The sequence below is a fragment of the Prosopis cineraria genome, unplaced genomic scaffold (assembly GCF_029017545.1).
Source record: "Prosopis cineraria cultivar Desert tree isolate PC_DT_omini unplaced genomic scaffold, ASM2901754v1 PC1, whole genome shotgun sequence".
Taxonomy (NCBI): domain Eukaryota; kingdom Viridiplantae; phylum Streptophyta; class Magnoliopsida; order Fabales; family Fabaceae; genus Prosopis; species Prosopis cineraria.
In genome coordinates, this window is record NW_026555332.1 from 52480996 (window position 1) to 52498897 (window position 17902).

Sequence of the window (17902 nt, forward strand, 5' to 3'; positions counted from 1 at the left end):
CGGTAATTTCATTAATAAAAATTTTCTACATTAAATATTTAAATATTAACAAAATATTGTTAAATGTTAACATATTAAGTTTAACTTTTAAAAAATAATACTCTCGTTTAAAAATGTAAGGTATTTTTTAAGGAGTTGGATGTTAAAAAATATAAAAAATTTTTAATCTTTCGAGATGTAATTATTACTTTTTTTAAAAAAAGTGACCCTATTGATTATAACTTTATATTTATTGTAGCGTGTTTAATAGGATAAATATAAAAAAATAGGGTTAATTTAAAAGTAAGTAACTATTTTATTGGGGGGAGATTCGGTTAAAAATATCTTATATTTTTAAACAGAGAGAGTAATGATTAGCACAAAAAATAACTATTTTAAGCCAACGGTTTTATAATTAGAAGACTAAGAAAATACTTTTAAAATTAAAGAACTAAATTAAATTCTTATATAAAATTAGAGAATCAAATATATATATCTCAATCTAAAATGTATTTAATGATAGTATGCATAGCATTTAGATATAGGATTCGGGAGTAATTAGCATTTTTTTTAACTTTTTTCATATCGATCAAGTAATTCTTCTTATTTATGATCTGGCTACAGGCATGCCACTACTGATTGAATTTGTGACTCGGCCATACATATACTCCATTGTTAATAAATTATCCTAATACTATATATAAAATTAAAACTAGCATTCATATAGCTTTCCCGTTTTTAATATGCGTGTGTTTCTTTTTTAATTTTGAAAAGGTTAAATTAAACCTAATTCAATAAAAACGACCACTACTTACAAAATTTAAAATTTATTCTATCATTCAGCATTTATAAATAAGTTTCTATTTTCTTTAAGTTTCACATATCTTAAGCAAGTAATTGAAAATTTCACTTTCAATTACATATAAAACAATCATAATTAGATATTAATCCTTTTTACCTTTAACCACACTACTACAAAACACATATATCAAAGCGGGTCTTTTGGAGCGTTAAAAAAAAAATACTCTAAAAAGTTGAGACGAAACTCATCACAATATTTTTTATTTAAGACACACTTATAAATTAAATATTTCAGAGCGCTCAAATAAAAAACATTCCAAAACATATGATAAAAAATTTTAAAAAATTACATCTTTAAGAGTGCTCATCATATAAGCACCTCTAAAGGTTTAAGCCTTCCTAAGTGCTCTCAAAAAAAAGCTCCTATAGGTCAATTTTTAATGCATACATATAGGAGTGCTTTAATGTTCCTATATTTAAAACATATGGTAGCACTTTACAAAACACTCCCTTATATTTCAAAGCGCTTTATATGGAAGTGCTTTTGGTTTAAAAAAAAAAAAACCATTATTGTAAGTTTATTTTATAATAGTGCCAATGAAACATCAATCACAACCAAAGGTATATTCAAATCAAACTAATTGATTTGAAAGATTTACATGTCTAATTTACTACGATTAACTAATCAATTTTAGACTTGAAAATTTGAGATAGGTTATTAATATCTTATCGACTTACTGTTTCACTAATCAAATGGAACACTAAACAGTTTTCACAGAAGCATAAGCGATGAACACAAGTTAAGAAACTTCTTTCTCCCAAGACCTGAGCGCGATTCTCAGTAAAAGCAGCGCAAAATTCAACACGACGACTTTACAAATAAAACTTTAATCGGGCATGAAGATTTTCTTCTGAATACTAATTCCAAAAAAAATTTCTTGAAAAAAGTCACAACCACCATATGCACATGGTTTCAGACATTTCATCCAATTTGTGGATAAAATCAAGCAACATAAAAGCAGTAATAATGGTTCTCTCAATCAGATAAACTACATATTATACTCAGACTAATCAAGCAACCGCACATTGTGTTATTGTCTTGGGTTATATAGCGTTTAACCGGAGTGAAAAGTGTACGTCTGTTCCACTTAAAAGTTCCATGGCTAGGGGTTAAACTCCTTATCCTGATGGCATGAAACAAATTTTCACTCCCATCCACCAACCTATTTGTCCACAGAAGTTACCACGTACCATCATTTCGTGTTCCTTCCTAGTTTGGAGGTGTTCTTTGGGACGTAGTAATGCTGCATCTCAGTGGAAGGACCACCAAGAAAACCAAATGACTCATAAGCCTTAACAAGATGAAGACGTAAACGAAGAAAAATATCAGGAAACTATCCATACTCCTCTATAGTTTGTCAGTCAGTTTAGCAAGTGCTTCAAGTATAGCCCTTTCTTGCTCCTAGACAAAAAATATCCCACGTGACATATTATTTCATCAGATTTTGCATGTAGACGACTATTTTAGGTAATATAATGCACCTTGATTGACAGGAGTTACCCTAAGGGTACATTTAGCTTTATCAACCACAATTGGGTCAAGTTTCTCTCCATCGAAGAGCATCTTCTCAACCTGCCAAATACAAGAAAATTACATACTGCAAAGAGACCAGCAATTCCAATATATGTTTTCTACCCTGTAACAGCAATTACAATATATGTCAATAATTCATAATGAATTCAACACCAAACACAAGTGCTTTTTGAATTTGAACAATACAATAAAGAACAGGTGCTTTTTGAACAGGGAAAATGGGTAAATATCTTGCATCACTTATATAAGAACAGGTGCTTTTTGAACAATACAATGGAATAAAGAAAATTTATTGCTAGGTGTAAGAAAGCATTGAAAAACATAATGCAGCAGAACAACTTTATTTAATAAGGACAAAACAACAATGATTAGTAAACCAACGTAATATATAATTCATGCTCACAGTGCTATACTATAAAGAAAGTTAGAGGAGACCAAATACAATAAAAACCAAATCCAGGTACCAGCCATACATAGGAAAGCTAGCCTTCAACAGGAAATAACATTAATTTCCAGGCATTCCATAAATTGCTGTAATACACGTATAAAGGATGTAGACAAAGTCTCCCGAAAAAAGGAAAAGGAAAGACAAGAGAAAGCAAACGAGGAAAGCAGCATACTTTCCCTGAATTGTAGTAGAAAATTAGATTCAACCCTCACATATGATATGGTTGTCATCAGCATTGAAATGTGGCTGCGCCAGCAAAAAAGTGTGCTTTGTGGTAGTCTACTCTACATTCACGAGTTGCAAGAATATCCAATTTTATTTAATGGAGCATTAAATTAAATTCCAGTAAAGATAGCAATAGCACAACAACAATCAAATATAGATACAAACAAAGCTTTCGCCTTACATTAAGTGTAACCCTGTTTGTTGCATGCATCTCAGTAACATTGGATCTACTCTCTATGTTGCTAAAACCAGATTTGTCAAATCCCTTCTCTAATTGATGTTTTATTTTCCCCAATCCCTGAACTTTATGTTTAATCATTCCTGCAGACTGCTCCGAACTTCCACAGGAGAACATGGCTAGTTCAGCTGTCTTTCGATCAGCTTTAAATTTTGGCTGGCATGGAATGACAATCAGGAATTATAACAATGGTTCAATTGTCACCGTTTAGCAATATAAAATAAAGTATCCATGAGGCTCTGATAGCAGAAGGCATAGATATTTTGCACTTGTCTAAACTCTTTAGATATATCTCCTGATTCGCAGGGAATAAATAACTGCAGATGGATATTTTCCTGATACAAGAGCCAGTACTACTGTTGCCTTGTCATATATTATACTATATATTCGGCTTTCTAGGTCTCAATATGACACATTCTGTTTGGAAATACGCCTTTAGATACACCAAAAACAAATAAGCGCATGTTAAATCATCCCTCAATGCAAACTCCTTTTTGTATTCAATGAGTTCCTCTAAATTATAAAGATGATTCTATAGGTTTTATTCCCTGAGGAAAAATATCATCATTCGTTTTGGAACTAACACAAATGATTGAGCTCAGACACAGTGATTAAAATGGAATAGACTGTTAGCCTATTAGGTTTGTTTAGCAAGAGCTGGGTTTGGAAGGCTCTTTCAAGTTAGAGAATATTTTCTTTTTGATAGAATTATTCAATTGTTTGAGTAAGATAAACCGTTTATATTAATCTTCACTTCTACTCACAGGCACTGAAGAAGGAATAGGAAAAGCTGCATGAGAGGATTGACAGAGTAACATATTCTTCTGAGGAAGATATGCAAAAGGAGATGAAGTCTTCATCATTATTGAAGAATTTTGCACTGAACCAGAACCATGCCTGGGATTGTTGACTTTAACACAATTTTCAGCATGAGTTGGCAGTGTTCTCTGCTCCCTGCATCATAAAATGTTAAAGGCAGCGCCAGCATCCACATTACATAGTCATAAAAATTTGGACAAAATTTTATTCATAAAGAAAAATCAAGATTATCTCAAATGGTGCCGCCAGAGACAGTACCAACGAAAATCATTACAAGCACCTTATCCTTTTAACTGACTCATCTGAGTTGACTGCAATTAGGATCGCCCCATGTTCTGCATCTGTGACATTTAGTTCCTTCCGCAGATCAGATATAAGCCCCTCTTTGCCCTACAAATAAAACAAAATTTCAGCAGATACCCTAGATATAAAGGGAAAATACAAAGACAGATTAGAGTATAACAGGTTTTAGATTGATATTTACCCAAGAAAGAAGATCAGATTGAGCAATGAAAGCTTTCAAAACAGAGCTGTAAGCTTCAATTTCCAGGCTGTGAATATGATGTTCCAAATACATTAGATCCCTTCTCCCATGACGTTCTGTAGTCAATGACATTCTCTCAATTTGATACCATGATCACATGGGGAAGTCTTACGTATTGAATTAGAACATTATGCCCCTTAAAGAGAACTGTCATTAACCTAGAATTAACATTGACATCCGGCAACAATTATGTGATATGACTTCACACCATTAAGGTGCTTTAGGGTCTAAGGTGCTTGATGTCATCTTAGATACTAGCAAGCGTAGGATGACAGCGTTTTAGATATGAATCTCTCATAGACTCATAACACCCAAAAACTAAGGGGATGCCACATCATACCACTTTTTAGCTTCAGCAACTTTTATGAAATACCAATTGTATCCTTTCAATGACAACTTTCAATTATCATACAACCATGAAAATCTTAAATATTATGGTATCTAATACCATAGCATCCAAGATACCAAGGAATAAAGATAACTGCCCAAGGGATAGCTCCTACATTGATTGAGAATCCTATTAAAAAAATGTGATGAAGCTGGGGTTATTAGAACATGGTAAATTGATCACTATTCATACTTAGAATAATGAGGTAGGACTTCAGTTCTTCTTTCTTTCTCAATTTTCCAATGATAAGTCAAAGTGTACCAGAGGCTAATGATATAAAATAATAAAATACGCAAGAATGTATACAAGAAATATTAGGAATAACACATATCTAATGATATTTAAGGTCATCAAATAGGGGATTAACCATAAAGACATAATGTTTAATCGTTTGTTTAGGCATAGAGCAAGACATATACATTAGTCATTGGATAACAAGTTGACCCAGGAGCAACCAAACAAATAAAACTTAACATCGTATGTCATATCATGACGAAGAGGTATTACACAGGTTATAAATGCCTCAGCCTGGTGCATTTACCAGGACATTTGATGAATGTTTGCAGAGAAACACCTCAAGCTTTAAGACTTCAAGGGACGTTTATACATGCTTGAAGGCTGAAATAGTTCTGTATTTGGTTTGTCAAATTATTCTTATGGCTAAATTAAATCAGGGGCAAGGTTTTCTGGTTTAAGAAACGTAAATTTTGCAACTATAAAATTACGGTTTTGAGAACTCCATCCTTTCCCTCTTAACTCTGCACGTCTTTGTCATGATTTCAAGAAGGGGAAAAATCTTCCTATGCAATAAGAGTAGATAACCCTCACACACCTTTTGTTGCATCAAGTGGGGTGAAATATTTGAACTGAGCAAATAAACAATGTATAACCAAATGTGAGTACTCATTTTGTCATTCAGAAATTTGTCTTATGGGACGTGAACTATTAATAATAACTATCGAGACGCCTATAATCTGTGCAGGATTATGATTATAATTATAACAAAAATAGTAATTATCTATAAAAAAAATGTTTCCAACTTTTTTGCATCTACATGCCAGAAAATAATCATAAGTTCAACAAGTCAACAGGAGTCCTGGGAGCACATAAGTACTGTCGGCAACTACACGAACCATTCAAGTGACACTTCAAACTAATATTTTTATTTCATGAGAACAATCGATAGATATGCCGACTATACTAGCGTGTTGTTCGAATTCTTGACAAATCCAATTATTACCAAGAAAACAAATAGGAGGAAAAAAATTCAGGCACGGTGAATTCCTCAAGAAGTGGCTTGCTAAAACTGAACCATAAATAATGAGAAGCCTGGCCCGGCCACGATGCTGTAATTTACCATTCCCAATGTTTGATCCTTCAAACCACTACACAAAGACAGGCCAAAATAGCCAATAAGCCTATATAAGTATATAACCGAAAGCTCTATTATCCTCCACCGTTTACGTTTCGGATCCCAGGTATACAGAGATTTCAAGGACCAAGACCATTTTAATGAGGCTTATTATCCCAGGCCCGCATTTTCTCCACCGCCGAACAGGAAGTGCGAGAAACCCATAGAACACCTCGGGGGCAATTACGATAAGTGACAAGGATAAGAAAGAGAAGACACGAGCAGAAAGTAGAAAATGGCTGAAGGAGGAAGCTTACCCATGGCATCGTGCTTCGGCTTAGCCAAGTCCATTACTGTCACTGATGCCGTCTCTCTTCTCGCTTACTCGGGCTTTGCGAACAACACAACCGTTCCGCGGACCCAGCCCAATGCCCTCTTCCCCAGTTCTCCTTGCCCTCCTTTCCCGAGGAGCAGAACAGGCAGCTTTCTTCTTTTCTTTTTTGTTTTTGAATTAAAAAGGGAAAATTCATCGTCGGACACATTCGCAAGTTTTCACATTTATTTAAACAAATCTACAATTAATATAAAAAATATTTAATTTAATAAAATTTTATCATACCCCATGTAACGCATGGAGGAGCTAAGATCCTTTGTTCCACTGAGAAGTAACTCCTCAAGGCATTTTTAAATTTATGATAGGAATAGACAATACGTTATTTTTAAAGATCTTTTATCAGAATAGAAAGATATTCTCTGAAATTTGATTCTATGGATCTATTGTTCTCATCACTTGAATTGTATTTTAAGGCATTCTCGATCTTTGATGTTTTGATGGGCAAATTTTGGTTAAGACAAATGCCTTATATTAACATTAATCTGAATATTCAAAAAACTGTTTAAAGCGAAAAAGAAAGGGAGGTTTTGCACCATCAAGGTTTAGATCGACTTGTGAAAATAATATATATATATTGATTATTTTGTTAGAAATGCTTTTTAGTTTTGGTGAAATCTTGTGTATATTTGATTATCTACTAATCCCAACTGAAACTCTGCTGAATGATGGGGGATTAACCCCTCAGATGAGCTATGACGTCATGTATCATTTTTAGGCTTTTATTTTCAGTATAATTCGAAAAGAAGAAGAAGAAGGCTTAGACCGAATCTCGTGCCGGAGGGCTGGAAGCTGAGTGGTAATTATCACGATCTGACCCGGGCTAGGTAATTTCATTTTTGCCCCCGATTTTATGTGAATGTGCTATGTGGTTCTGTGTTCTGCCCAGGGAAGATAGAAATTAGAAAGGGAGAAAATCCCCATTACCCCTCAAGTACTCTACCCGAACTCGAAGCTCGAGACCAGGCCCGCGTCACTTCTCCTTGTCGAGCCGTAATCTTCATCATCTTGGGCTGTTACCGGTGTCTCGGTCACTTCTCGGCATCATATGCTCTACCTCGGTGTTCTCTGCATCTCTATCTCTCACTCTCAGGTCGTATAATCCCGATCTCTGTGACTTCGTAGCTTGGTCCTTGCTCTCCGCGTTTCATTCTCCCAATCTCTCTACCAACCACAACTCCCTCCTTGCCTCCAGGTTCTTATTCATCCTTCTTTCTAGCCCGCTATTCTCCTTGCACGCTCTCTGTGTTTCGTCTCTAGATTTTTCTGTTGATGGTTGCCTGGTTGGAGAAAGCTAGATCATGAACTGTGCAATTGATTAATTCTCTTAAAAAATCGGTTTTCTTCATCTATACCTCTATAGTTCTATTTTCGCGTCCTTGTTAAGAAAACTGCTTAGGTACTTTTTTGTGCTTGACTCTGTTGATTCTGCTATACATCTGGAAAGAAAAAGAGTAATTGAAAACTTATAAAAAGATTTGTTGGGCTACAAATACAATCCATGGACTATTTTACATGGTTGAGGTGTAGCCATCTAAACCCCCAAGTTAATGCATTTAGTTTCCATTGATCTCTATATTATTTACTATAGTTTTCCTTCTAAAACAGATATGGGTTACTTGTTCTTAACTTTTATCCTTGTATATATTTAGAATTTATATCACGTATGCAGACAGATTTTAAACTTCGCGATTACTAGTTTCTTTGATAGAAGAAATCATTTGTTGATTAGGGTGAATAAGGGTTGGAGACTGACAATTTGAAGGCAGGAGAAAAGCATTGGAATTTTGTGCAAACCGGTTAAAAAGCATCAGATCCGGGGAACCCAAAATACGAACTTAAGCTTTTCGAAAGAAGCTTCGGATTTAGGAGTCGCATCTTTACAACTGGCTGATAACTCATTCCTTCATTGATGGCTGAAGAAACGGCACCAGGGCAACCACTTCCTCCCACAGTGAGCTCGCATATAGAAGCTGAAGAAACGGCACGAGGGCAACCAATTCCTCCCACAGTGAGCTCTCTTTTCCATCTTGTATGTGAATGTCAGTACATGTAGCTTTAATTTGTATCTGCTCACTTATTTGCAATATTGATTTCATTTATGGGGCAGTATTTGGAGGTAACGTGCAAAAGTTCTGGTAAGACTCGTCGATTTGCGGCAGGAATCGATGCTGGATCTGCGGTGTCTTTGATTAATAGGAAGTTGAAGTCAAGGAGTGCACGTGCTTTGCATATAGAAGCTGTTAAAGAAGGCGAAGAGCCCATTGCTTTTGGCCCTAATTCAGTTCTAGTTGATTATGGGGATGGCTGGAAGTTGCTGACATTTACAGAAGCTGATGAAGTTTTGATTGAAAATAATTTTGAACCAGTGCCATTGCCAATTCCAATGCGGACACCAGTAAGTTTGGTGTGTGTATTAAAAAAAAAAAAAAATCTTGCAGGGAAATGTTATGTTTCAATATCTTCTCTTTTGGGGATAATCAATATTCTGTGGATATTTATTTCATTTAGAATCTGTATCGAATGCTATTGCTTATATGCTTTCATTTGGTTGGCTTGCCTCTAGGTTTCAGGTGGCTTGCCTCCTAGAAGGAAGGTGTCCAAGCCAATCAGCTTTTTATACTTGGTTAAGATAGTGCTTGCGTTTATTTTTATTTTTGCACTTGGTGCAATTTTGACTTTGGCTCTTGAAAATCTTCCTGCACTGATATTACTTGTAAAGTCATCAATTTAGACCAATTCATATGTATTATGATTGATTGTGAATAAAAGGGGTCCATCTCCTGCCGACTGTTGTGAAAATGGAGTGTCTTGCCTACTGTTCCAGCAATTTGGTATTGATTTGTCCACCACCAAAGTCAGCTAACGATTGAATTGCACTGTTACACTTGTTGGGAAGAAAAAAACTGATGTATAAATTAATGAGAACCGGTGGGGAAAATGTGAAGAAATGGAATAATGATAATATGGCAGTTATAACTGTTCATTCAGTATTTTTGTGGAACTTCGCAATTGATTGTGGGTGGGTTGATGTAGAATGTCAACCAACGGAAACCAAAATTTTGTAAAATCTGTTCACTCCTAGTTGATGCAAACCTGTTTGAGGAGCTATGCTACATTGCTGATGTCAAGGTCTACACTGCTGTAGTAAACTGCCGCCGGGTCAAGCATTCCAAAATGGCTTGAATGAACAAACAACAATATTTGGACAACGAATTGAATCAGAAGATTGTGACGAGCTAGAGCATTAGATTTCAGAAATCCAAGGTGGTCGACTGGTCGGAAGTAATTTTAAATTTATTTTTTAAAAAAAATATATATGGAATTCCTGGTGTCGCTTTTTAGTTTTAATATATCTTTCCTGTTGGAAAAGAAAGGGGTCTCTTCCGTGTTTTGTTTTAATCGCCTGACTACTAAATATTGAAACTTTTTATAAATTTTATAATTTATATTGATATTGACATTGATAATATTTGATGTATTTACCAGGAATTTGGTATATGATAAATGAAAATAGGAAAAAAAAGTAAGAATAAGTTCTGGAAAAAATTCAGATTCATGGACTCTTTTGGTTTTTTTGTTCTTTGAAAATTTTATCCGAAAAAAATAAAAGTAGCTTCTAACATTAAAAATCACTTTTTAAAAAATGTTGACCTCATAGGATTTTATGTATTTAGTCCTATTTATTCACCCGTGTCAGATCCAACCATGTTTGGGATCAACAAAGTGTTCCGTAAAGTATGTTTACAAATGTCATAGATTTGAACAAAAAGAAAATCAACAAAGATGACGCACAGGCTCCTGAAGAATGAAACCCAATTTGAATTTACAAATTATATTTACATTGTTTGAGCAATCTCGCAACTTCACCCCACCCACGGTAAGACATAAATGTAAAATTTAGAACACACACATTTTCTAAAATATAAAACTATTAATTACCGAGCTAAACAGCTTGAGATGCATTTTCTGTACAGGAATTACAGTTGCACTTCGCGGGGAAGAATTTTTTTCTTGGGGTTTTGGCTAAAAATCCCATGCAGAGTTTAAGCTAGACAGCTTGTGGAAGTACGATACATTTCATCCGCACGAGATACAGGAACATAAACTGCATCTCTTAGAGAACTGTGGGTTCTGCCATAGAACACGTAAACAAGCACTCCCATGGCAAGCCATATTGACACACGACCCCATGTAGCAGCTCTGCATGAAAGACACGCAATCATTAGACAAGTGAAGCAATATCCACAAGAAGAAACAATCCTATATTCATTCGCTTACCCAAGATTAATAAGCAAGTAGGAATTGATGAGAATGCAAGCTATGGGCAGCAGTGGCACCAACGGGCAAATAAAACCTGTAAAGGCAGAGATAATAGAGTTATTGATTATGCCTAATCCTCAATGAAGCAAGGCTTTTTTAGAGCATACATTTTATTTCCAAGTCAAGAATAGCCCAAGTCAGAAAACTCAATAGATATACGAGACCAGTGAAAGACTGAAAGATCTATTTAGATGGAGACATTGATATCAAATGCAATTTTCGTGCAAGACTTGGTATAAATAGCGGAGCTTAATATAGATTTTATGTTGTTATTACGTTAGAGTAAGATACCCAATATAGTTTATGAACCATAACAACTTAATTATACCTCCAGAGTACCCGAAACTGTGTCTTGCATCATCTTGATCTATACAGGTTAAGAAGATGAGACCAGATAGAACAAGAATGCCACCCACACCACAAAACATGAAACGAACAGATCTGACAATAGCAAACAAAAAACGTTGTAACCAGCAAGAACATCAAGTATACCATAAAAACGTGATGTGCCATTGTTCTAAACGCAACCATAGTTATGGTTTTGTAATCACCATCCTGCATTATCAAAATCCTCCTTTTTCCAGGGAGAAAGGCCAGTCCTTTTTGGTCCAGTTTCTTTAAATTTCAAATTAGCAGCTGAACATTTTAGGAATTAGTTTATATATCAAGCAATTAACATACTGTCGTAGAATGTAGTACAACTTGGAAAATATTAAACACAATCTGCCATTAAACCAACCTGATAAGACTTAAATCCGAAGCTGCATATGTGAGAATAAACACCCCTAAGCATGTGAGTGTTATGATCCACCCAACGATTTTTCTCCTATTACTTTCATCTAAGCCTGCATCCATAAAAAAGGAATCGGAAGGGGACAATAGGTGCCCGATAGCTTGAGGAAACGAGATGCCATAAGTTAATCAAATTATAACCAGAATGACAGTTTGAACGAAGTCCAAAACAACCCCAATTATGTGTATCATGTTTAAAACATATTCTGGATTAGTTAAAACATAGGTTGCATACTTCAAGAGCTAATATGTTTACATTTTTACTCCCTGATTTCTGTTGCACATGTCCAGGGGAAAAAACTGCTGTGGTTATACTGGTACAATACAGGTAATAAAGTGAGTTTTTGAGAAGGTTAGGCATGACTCACAGTTACCTATGGCAAAATGTCGAGAAATAAGTGGACAATTGATTGGCATATCCTCTTTGGTAACCACAGCTTTGATGTCCTTAGAAATACCAATATTTGCCTCTCCATCTTCACCATATCTGTCATCACCAATCAAACGGTCTTTTGATGGTACTGAATTATTTGATTCCTGGAGAGAAGGTGGTAATGGGACCTCATCTGGAGGGATATATCTCAATATCAATACAGATATTGCAACCATGGTGAATGCAAGAAGCGTACCCACACTAACCTGCAACAGAAGCAGATTCCATTTACTTTTACATATGATGATCAGGGAACTGACCACGGAACAACAGGCATGCATTCAGAACTAACTTATAATGCCTATTTATAACGACTAACAAGCATATTCTTGGCCGCTATATGCTTCGTTGATTTCAAAATAGAGAGAAATAGAAAGAAAAGAAAAAAGATCTCCAGGCTTTTATTTTGAAAAATAAAATGCTTAGGGGTTTCATTTTAGCCAATTTGCATTTAGCATCAAATAAGACTGGAACTCAAGAATTGTGCTTTGCATAATTGTAATAGAAGAACTGAGGCTTCCTCCATTTAATAAAGTGTCAATCAGTATAGAAACTTTAAATGGATGCTTTTCAAACATAATCGTAGCTAGCGATATTAGTGCATCCTAGCTGATGCAAATGTTGCCTTACCATCCCAGCCAGTTGAGAGACATCCATTAAAGATGCCAAGATTGCAGCTACAAGGCCGGTAACGACTGTGCTCTTAACAGGAACCTGGCTGAACTTGTTAATATCTGAAAAAAACGGTGGCAGCAGCCCGTCCCTTGCCATAGCCATCAAAATACGAGGCTGAGAGGTGAAATAAAGTATACTGATATCTTTAATAGGCAAACAAAATACTTCAAGGAAAGAAGTAAAAATTAATTTTGACAACTGCAAAATGAAACAAGACACAAAACAACAATGCATAGAATTTACCTGGGGGAGTATACCACCCATCAATGATGCACAGAGAGCTGTAAAAGCTCCTGCGTTTATTATGTAACTGCAGTAACAACCAGGAAAGTCACTTAGGTAAATCCTACAAGTCTATATCCATTTCATCGCCAATATAAGGGGGGCCAGGGAATAGGAAAGAAGGAAATGATGCACCAATTGCAGAATTATAACTCACGCTGCCCATTGCATCCCATGGTTTGCAAATGCAGAGGATATGGGGGTGTCAGGATTGATTGCATAATAAGGTACTAAGCCGACGACAACGATGGAGACCATCATATACAATGCACAACAAAGAAACAGTGCAGCCCCAATACCCAGCGGCAGATCTCGTTGAGGATTTTTCACCTGTTTGTCATGTAAAAACTATCAGGAAGTCTTCATTTCCTCAATTAAATATATCCAAAAAAAGACATGAAGTATGATCTAGGAAGAATAACTACATGACACCACCTCTTCGGCAGTGCTGGCAACAGAATCAAAACCTATATATGCAAAGAAAACTGTTGCTGAACCAGCAAGCATTCCATCAACCCCAAAGGGAAAGTAACTACAAAGCAGAAGAGACAGGAGCAAATAATCAGCGGTAATCAAACATACGCATAAGAAAGTGTAAAAAAATATGGAAAGTACCCTGAAGGAAGTTCATATCCAACCCATCCAGACTTGAATCCCAAGTAACCACCAGCTGCTATTACAAAAATCAAGGCGCACACATTCACCGATGTGACTATGCCTTGTACGGTTGTACTCTGCAAAACATTAAGTACTCAAAATAAGAAGATCTCAAAAGAAAATACATTTGGCACACAAAAAAATGAACCCAGACTAAGAAGAAATTCAAACAGAAATAGATCAGTAAAAGAAGAATGATGAGATTATCATAGAAATCAACCTCCTTGATGCCAACGCACAAGAGTCCCGTAATAATTAGTACCATAATTGCAGCACATGGGTCCACGACAATATCAGTACCAGGAATATGCTGGCGGGCTAAGAAGAAGGGCAAATGATCCATGCCTCCAAAAAATGCAGCCTAAAAATATATATTTTAGGGTCAACAACTAGATCATATGAACTTTACTTTCTGTTCAAACACATAAATTTGCAATACATAATATATGAATACATATAAAAAGTCCAAATGAAGCTCTGAGTGTAGACCAAGAAAGAAAGACGCGATCCTCTAGGAGACTGACAAAGATGAGTGTCGTAAAAAAAGAGCAGTTTACAATTCTTTATTGAATGGAATGGTAAAGCATGGCAAAATCGCTAAAGCAACAGATACTTGACATTGTAGGTTTGTACTCTAGAATAATGAAAAGTTAAGTAACAGATAAATCAATCTCAGTTTTAATCAGATAAAGAAAACTTGGGGCATGCTTAAGCTAGATAAAATCGAAAATTTTTGTATGCAAACAAGAGTTCGGCAAGACAGTTGAAGAAAACACGAGACCATGTTAGGAGATATGCCACGAGCAACAGCTGCTCCACCAATTGTATATTCCAGTATCAAGGCCCATCCAATCAACCAGGCAGCACTGCAAACGAAGATATTAATTTATCAATTTATATTAGTAAAAACTATCAACTACCAGTTGACCATGATGAGAATTTAATTAACGAATTATCAGACAACAAAGACCTCAAACTTCCAGATACCCAAAAGCAGGAAAGCATGTCTGCCTATTCACAATGAATCATAACTTTTTTCCAGAAAGAGACGCAAACCCAAATCCTAAACATCTATATCACCAGATTATTACCATAACCAGAAAAGGAACCACCAAATAAGTGACCACCTAATTAAATCTGACACAAGCATTTTAATATTTGACGAGCGGAGACAGCATATTTAGAAGCGAACAATAATATAGCATAGACCAAAGTTGGCAGTCAGATAGCGTTAGAAGAAAATCCCGGGAATCTATAGAAAGTACCCTTCCCCTACACATATGTACGAATAGTGATATGCACTTCCAGCAGAAGGACAACGACTAGCCAACTCTGCGTAAAAAAAAGCAGAAAGAGCAGCCGCTACTCCAGCTATCAGAAAAGAAAAGGCCAAGGCAGGTCCAGAATGTTCTCGAGCAACTGTTCCAACAAGGACGTAGACTCCAGCACCAATTGTCGCACCAACACCTGATCAAGACATGAAAGTCAATTTGCAAAGCAACATGGAGCCACATCAAATGTTTTAGTTTATATATATATATATATATATTTGAGAGAACGAAGGACCACAGATCAACTGGAAAGTGGAAAGCTACCGTTTCTCTCCCAAATGAGCTACGAACAGCAAACACAGAATGGACCCAGAAGTAGAACAGATGAGAAAGAAAGAAAATGATCCAACAAATAGGCCAAATACAGATATAGTCATGGGTGCAATAATAATCGGCATTAACAAAGGGAAACGTTGCCAGCGAGAAGACAGTGAAAGATCAAATTTATAAAGAAGCATTTGATCAAACACAGAATGACCGAGATCACGACGGAATAATAAAATTAACGGCTTAACATGAACAGACTGAAACATCAAACCAATGCCCAGAAACCGCCAAAATATTAATATATATATATATATTCAGAGCAAAAAGTTTTTGGAGAGAATTACCAATTCCAATCAGATGGGGAACAGATAACTCCTTGGCAAGCTGACCCTCGGTCTTTTTGTGGGCAGAATCCACTTGCTTCCTCCTAGTCAAAAACCTCAATGAACTCCAAGAACCCTGTCCTCCAAGACTCCCTCCCTCCGGAGAATCAACCGACACACCCATAAAATATATATTATATACGACAGAGTTAATCCAAGAAGGAACACAGTATCTGGAAATGATAGCTTTTCTCCTAAATTGTATGGGTCAGCCAACCCGCGATCCCATTACAACCTGCTTAAGTCTTAGAAGGAAAAGAGACAGTATTGTCAGAAAAGGGAAAGCGAGCAGGTTCAGGGGGGAGGAGCAACCATCCCTGGCTTGCTTTTGTCTTGCTCTTTCTTCCTACACACAAGGACGTGAATGATAATGATACTCCTGGTGGGAGTTCTTTGATGAGTTCAAAGTCGTTATCTTCCTCAAGTGGTCTCCGTTGGCTTTCATTCCCTTTTATAAATTCATTGCAAGAGAATAGGAAACCTGGTAAAGCAATTAATGAATAATAGCGTACATCTAGGCAGGCTGGTAGTGAATGTGATTTTACCGGTTTTGATCGTCGTAGTACAAACTTGTGCGTGTACTAGTACTCCGTATCTTGTATTCTTTCTGGTTGTAAATGTTGACTTTTAAAAAATTAATTATTTTATTTAAATATTTGATTCCTTTTAATCTTGATTTTTAAGAGTAACTATTCTGATGTTATTCGATGACAATATACTAATATAGGTATCCAGATGCTTTTTTTTTTTAATAAAAAAAAAAGAGCACTTAAAGTCGAACGACATCATTAACCTCAAGATCAAGCGAACCAGGTTGAATGTTATTACGAAGATAGAGCCAGTACGAAACTGCTACTTCAGAGACAAGAATGGAGTTAGAAGTTTAATCAAATTTCTAAGAGCGGGAAAATGTCCATGAATTAAATTAAAAAAAAAATTGGTCGCCACAAAAATAAATGCAGTTTTTTTTTTTTGCCAAAAAAAAAATGCAGTTGACCTCCTTGCTTTCCTCCCCACCGCGGTACAAGCGACATGCATCGGAATTGTTGTTGTTGTTGAATTCAAAAAGCATAGGTCTATTAAAAAAAAAAAAAGGATAGGCAACCAAGGTAGATTCTGCCAGGTATCCGTCGGCAAACAATCGTGGCAGATTTTGATTGGAAATTTGTAATTCAGGTCATAGCCGACTGGAATCATCAAAGAATCCAATGATTTGTGGGGACAGTAAAACATTATCCTTTCAGTTTTATATATAAATTATTTTCTAAAAAACATTGATAATCCTTTTTACTATAGGTCATTCACTTCTCGTAAAAAATGAATTACTAATTATTTTATTTTAATTTCATCCCTTCACAATTTTTAATGACTAAGTTAGAGGGTTACATATGAGACATAAAGTATTTTCAAAAAAAAATAATTTTTATGATAATAATAAATTAAAAATTGAAAAAATAATAATAAAATTCCTTTGAAATGTATAAATAACAATTTAATCTCTCGAAATGCAATAATTTTTTAAAAATCTCTAGAGACTTTTCTGTCATTAATAAATTTATGTAAATTATCAAATTATCTTTGTTGAAAATAAATATTTCATAAATTTTGTTTAAATATTCATAAATTTTTTTCTTATATTCACAATAATTCAATAGCAAATCATAATTTCGCATGTTAATTTCTTATTTGCTACTAACTTGGTAAATTTTGACATATAAATGGTCAAATGCACTTAGATTTTCAACTTTTAAATGATATATTAAATTTGAATGAAACTAGAGTCATTGGTTGGATTGTAAAGCAAGCTTTGTATGGGCATTTGAATCACCTCAATCAAACATCAGATGTAAAAACAACGCATGTCCAAAGTTCACACCAAAAACTGCTATTTGATAGTAAAATCTGGTGTGTGCGCCGCGGTGCATGTGTCAACATGTGACAACATGCCGCGGTGCATGGTATAAAGTGTGATGTTGATATC

The 17902-nt window shown here is 35.4% G+C and overlaps 3 protein-coding genes across 30 annotated transcripts; 1 reads left to right on the forward strand and 2 right to left on the reverse strand.

Moving 5' to 3' along the window:
* Positions 1-1678: 1678 nt before the first annotated feature.
* LOC129322993 (protein EMSY-LIKE 4-like) lies at positions 1679-7442 on the reverse strand. Of its 17 annotated transcripts, none has more exons than XM_054969519.1 (9): positions 6705-7435; positions 4589-4704; positions 4385-4494; positions 4050-4239; positions 3229-3441; positions 3035-3106; positions 2342-2413; positions 2185-2242; positions 1679-2090 (listed from the first exon to the last, which is right to left on the reverse strand). In XM_054969519.1, the coding sequence occupies exons 1-8, from the start codon at positions 6736-6738 to the stop codon at positions 2189-2191; spliced, it is 861 nt and encodes a 286-aa protein (XP_054825494.1). In that variant the 5' UTR covers positions 6739-7435; the 3' UTR covers positions 1679-2090; positions 2185-2188. The 17 variants fall into 17 exon arrangements, 11 of the variants coding, with proteins under 11 accessions (XP_054825494.1, XP_054825511.1, XP_054825485.1 ...); XM_054969536.1 differs by having other exon boundaries at positions 2323-2413; XM_054969510.1 differs by having other exon boundaries at positions 1679-2084; positions 6705-7434.
* Positions 7443-7528: 86 nt separating this feature from the next.
* LOC129323060 (uncharacterized) lies at positions 7529-9580 on the forward strand. Of its 9 annotated transcripts, none has more exons than XM_054969621.1 (4): positions 7529-7973; positions 8451-8810; positions 8889-9176; positions 9345-9580. In XM_054969621.1, exons 2-4 carry the CDS (start codon positions 8691-8693, stop codon positions 9510-9512), a joined length of 576 nt encoding a protein of 191 aa, XP_054825596.1. In that variant the 5' UTR covers positions 7529-7973; positions 8451-8690; the 3' UTR covers positions 9513-9580. The 9 variants fall into 9 exon arrangements, with proteins under 9 accessions (XP_054825596.1, XP_054825603.1, XP_054825618.1 ...); XM_054969628.1 differs by having other exon boundaries at positions 8478-8810; XM_054969643.1 differs by having other exon boundaries at positions 8490-8810.
* Positions 9581-10580: 1000 nt separating this feature from the next.
* Positions 10581-16401, reverse strand: LOC129284488 (cationic amino acid transporter 2, vacuolar-like). Of its 4 annotated transcripts, none has more exons than XM_054919983.1 (14): positions 15883-16395; positions 15206-15407; positions 14722-14806; positions 14161-14301; positions 13899-14017; positions 13719-13815; positions 13441-13613; positions 13245-13311; positions 12957-13115; positions 12262-12532; positions 11841-11946; positions 11430-11542; positions 11060-11135; positions 10581-10981 (listed from the first exon to the last, which is right to left on the reverse strand). In XM_054919983.1, exons 1-14 carry the CDS (start codon positions 16043-16045, stop codon positions 10825-10827), a joined length of 1929 nt encoding a protein of 642 aa, XP_054775958.1. In that variant the 5' UTR covers positions 16046-16395; the 3' UTR covers positions 10581-10824. The 4 variants fall into 4 exon arrangements, with proteins under 4 accessions (XP_054775958.1, XP_054775968.1, XP_054775974.1 ...); XM_054919993.1 differs by having other exon boundaries at positions 12268-12532; positions 15883-16393; XM_054919999.1 differs by lacking the exon at positions 11430-11542 and having other exon boundaries at positions 10842-10981; positions 15883-16401.
* Between the last annotated feature and the right edge of the window lie 1501 nt (positions 16402-17902).

Coding starts and splice junctions, on each gene's coding strand:
- LOC129323060 (XM_054969621.1), top strand. CDS start 8,691: ATGGCTGAAGAAACGGCACCAGGGCAACCACTTCCTCCCACAGTGAGC. Junction 8,811..8,888: donor TGAGCTCTCTTTTCCATCTT/GTATGTGAATGT, acceptor TTTATGGGGCAG/TATTTGGAGGTAACGTGCAA. Junction 9,177..9,344: donor CAATTCCAATGCGGACACCA/GTAAGTTTGGTG, acceptor GCTTGCCTCTAG/GTTTCAGGTGGCTTGCCTCC.
- LOC129322993 (XM_054969494.1), bottom strand. CDS start 6,738: ATGGACTTGGCTAAGCCGAAGCACGATGCCATGG. Junction 4,240..4,384: donor GAGTCAGTTAAAAGGATAAG/GTGCTTGTAATG, acceptor TTTATGATGCAG/GGAGCAGAGAACACTGCCAA. Junction 3,442..4,049: donor CTATTCCTTCTTCAGTGCCT/GTGAGTAGAAGT, acceptor ATTCCATGCCAG/CCAAAATTTAAAGCTGATCG.
- LOC129284488 (XM_054919983.1), bottom strand. CDS start 16,045: ATGGGTGTGTCGGTTGATTCTCCGGAGGGAGGGAGTCTTGGAGGACAG. Junction 14,302..14,721: donor GTGGCATATCTCCTAACATG/GTCTCGTGTTTT, acceptor ATATATTTTTAG/GCTGCATTTTTTGGAGGCAT. Junction 11,136..11,429: donor CAGTTTCGGGTACTCTGGAG/GTATAATTAAGT, acceptor CTGCCTTTACAG/GTTTTATTTGCCCGTTGGTG.